The 2,500-nt window shown below is 30.2% G+C and overlaps 1 protein-coding gene across 2 annotated transcripts in view; it reads left to right on the top strand.

Annotated features, from left to right (window-relative positions):
- Positions 1–2,500, top strand: part of coro2aa (coronin 2Aa) — a 115,733-nt gene that overhangs the window by 102,488 nt on the left and 10,745 nt on the right. For both annotated transcript variants that reach the window (XM_062033407.1, XM_062033408.1), the window contains 2 exons: positions 2,218–2,322; positions 2,387–2,483. In XM_062033407.1, the coding sequence (XP_061889391.1) occupies positions 2,218–2,322; positions 2,387–2,483 (202 nt within the window). The remainder of the gene's footprint in view (positions 1–2,217; positions 2,323–2,386; positions 2,484–2,500) is intronic.

The following is a 2,500-nucleotide window of genomic DNA, read 5'->3' as shown; positions in this document are numbered from 1 at the left end:
GAGTGTACTTTTATATAGTGTAGTGGTGTGTAGTATTATATAGTGTAGTAGTATGTAGTTTTATATAGTGTAGTGGTATGTAGTATTATATAGCGTTGAGTGTACTTTTATATAGTGTAGTGGTGTGTAGTATTATATAGTGTAGTAGTATGTAGTTTTACACAGTGTAGTCTGGTATGTACTATTGTGTAGTTTTATATAGTGTAGTGGTATGTTGTATTATATAGTGTAGTACTGTGTAGTTTTATATAATGTAGTGGTGTTTAGTAGTGCATAGTGTAGCAGTGTGTAGTTTTATAGAGTGAAGTGGTATGTAGTTTGATATAATGTAGAGGTATGTAGTATTATATAATGCAGAGGTGTGTATTATTATAATATAGTTTAGTAGTATGTAGTATTATATAGTGTAGTTGTATGTAGTATTACAGTGTAGGGGTGTGAAGTATTATATAATGTAGTAGTGTGTAGCATTATATGGTGTAGTATTATATAATACAGGGGTATGTAGTATTGTATAGTGTAGTGGTGTGTATTATTATATAGTGTACTGGTGTGTAGTATTATATAGTGTAGTAGTGTGTAGTTTTTCATAGTGTACTGGTGTGTAGTATTATATAGCGTAGAGTGTACTTTTGTATAGAGTAGTGGTGTGTTGTATTGTATAGTGTAGTAGTGTGTAGTTTTATATAGTGTAGTCTGGTATGTAGTATTATATAGTGTAGTAGTATGTGGTTTTATATAGTGTAGTCTGGTATGTAGTATTATATAGTGTAGTTTTACATAGTGTAGTGGTATGTTGTATTTTATAGTGTAGTAGTGTGTAGTTTTATAGAGTAAAGTGGTATGTAGTTTGATATAATGTAGAGGTATGTAGTATTATATAGTGTTGTAGTGTGTACTTTCGCATAGTGTAGTGGTGTTTAGTATTATATAGTGTAGTAGTATTATATAGTGTATTAGTATTATATAGTGTAGTAGTATTATATAGTGTAGTAGTATTATATAGTGTAGTAGTATTATATAGTGTAGTAGTATTATATAGTGTAGTAGTATTATATAGTGTATTAGGGAGTAGTACGATGTGTCCATTTGGTGTTTTTGCGATGAAAAAGGATTAAGGATTAGGGACGCAGCACTCTGTGTTTTTAATACTTGACATTTGTGTGACTGACTGATGCTCTTTGGCTTTCACTTGAAATATTCTGATGATATCTGATAGAATATTGGATATTTCTTCTCATCTATTTTCACATGTCTTATATTTTTAGTGTCAATGGTTGTTTTATTTTTGTTTCCGTAGAATACCTTTAACTTGTTTTTGCAATGTTTAAGCAAAAGACACATTTATATTTATTGATGTACTTTTTTTCTACGGTATTGTGCCGTTTTTTTAAAACTAAAGTTTTTACTCTTTAAAAATCATTTATTTTAAATTGTATTTTTTGTATTTTAAACCTGCTTTCTGTCTTTTTAATACTCTTAGTTTGCTTATGTTGCATACTTAACTATATTATAGTAGCTTCTGTATGTTTAATTACAAGACTTTTACTTTATTTAGTTTTTTCTACTTTTTTACTGCCTTATTTTCCTTTTAATGCCTTTATTTCTTTGATTTAGTTCAGTATTTTTATTTTACATCTTTCAATCATTTATTTTGTAGAACGTTTTTACTGTGTCTTATTCATTTCACTTTATTTAACCGCCTATACTTTTTTTGCAATTTTGTTTCCACTTTAATATTTTTTTTATATATATATATATTGTTTCCCTTTTTCCTATTTAATTTTATTTTTACTTCAGATTACCGCCTTCCTTTTTTTTTTAAATTACTTATTTTTACCACTTTACTTGATTTATTTATAACTTGGTTCTCCTGCCTTCTTTTTTTACTTTGTTCCCAGTCCCTGGAAGGTAGAAAATCACTATACAAATAAAATCCATTTGAACAAATTAATTAAAATATTTTTTATAATATCAATATTAAAAAAAAAATGTATATATTGTTTCCCCTTTTTCGTATTTAATTTTATTTTACTGCCCATTTTTTAAAATGTATTTTACCGCATTACTCTTTAGTAATACTTTATTTTCCTGCTTTACTTTGTTTCCATGGGTTTTAACAACGTGCATAAATATTTAGTTTTAGATTTTGATGACTTTGCATTCATGTAAGTGAGAAAAATGTTTGAATTGATGTTATTATTCTTATATTTCTAGGACGATCTGTCCGTGCCTTTGGTAGAGGAGAACCTTGATGGTTCGTCGGGGGTCCTCTTCCCTTTCTACGACCCCGACACGCACATGCTGTACCTGGCTGGAAAGGTGGGTCTCCTGCAGCGTCCCAGTTGACACAAACTGGTTTCATTTCTTCTGCCTGCTCCTTCAGGGTGACGGGAACATCAGGTACTACGAGATCAGCTCGGAGAAGCCCTACCTTCACTACCTGACAGAGTACCGCTCCAACTTACCTCAGAAAGGGATGGGTAAGTCAACGCAAACC

Source organism: Entelurus aequoreus, linkage group LG22 (assembly GCF_033978785.1).
Source record: "Entelurus aequoreus isolate RoL-2023_Sb linkage group LG22, RoL_Eaeq_v1.1, whole genome shotgun sequence".
Classification (NCBI taxonomy): domain Eukaryota; kingdom Metazoa; phylum Chordata; class Actinopteri; order Syngnathiformes; family Syngnathidae; genus Entelurus; species Entelurus aequoreus.
This window is presented reverse-complemented; position numbering and strand designations above follow the sequence as displayed.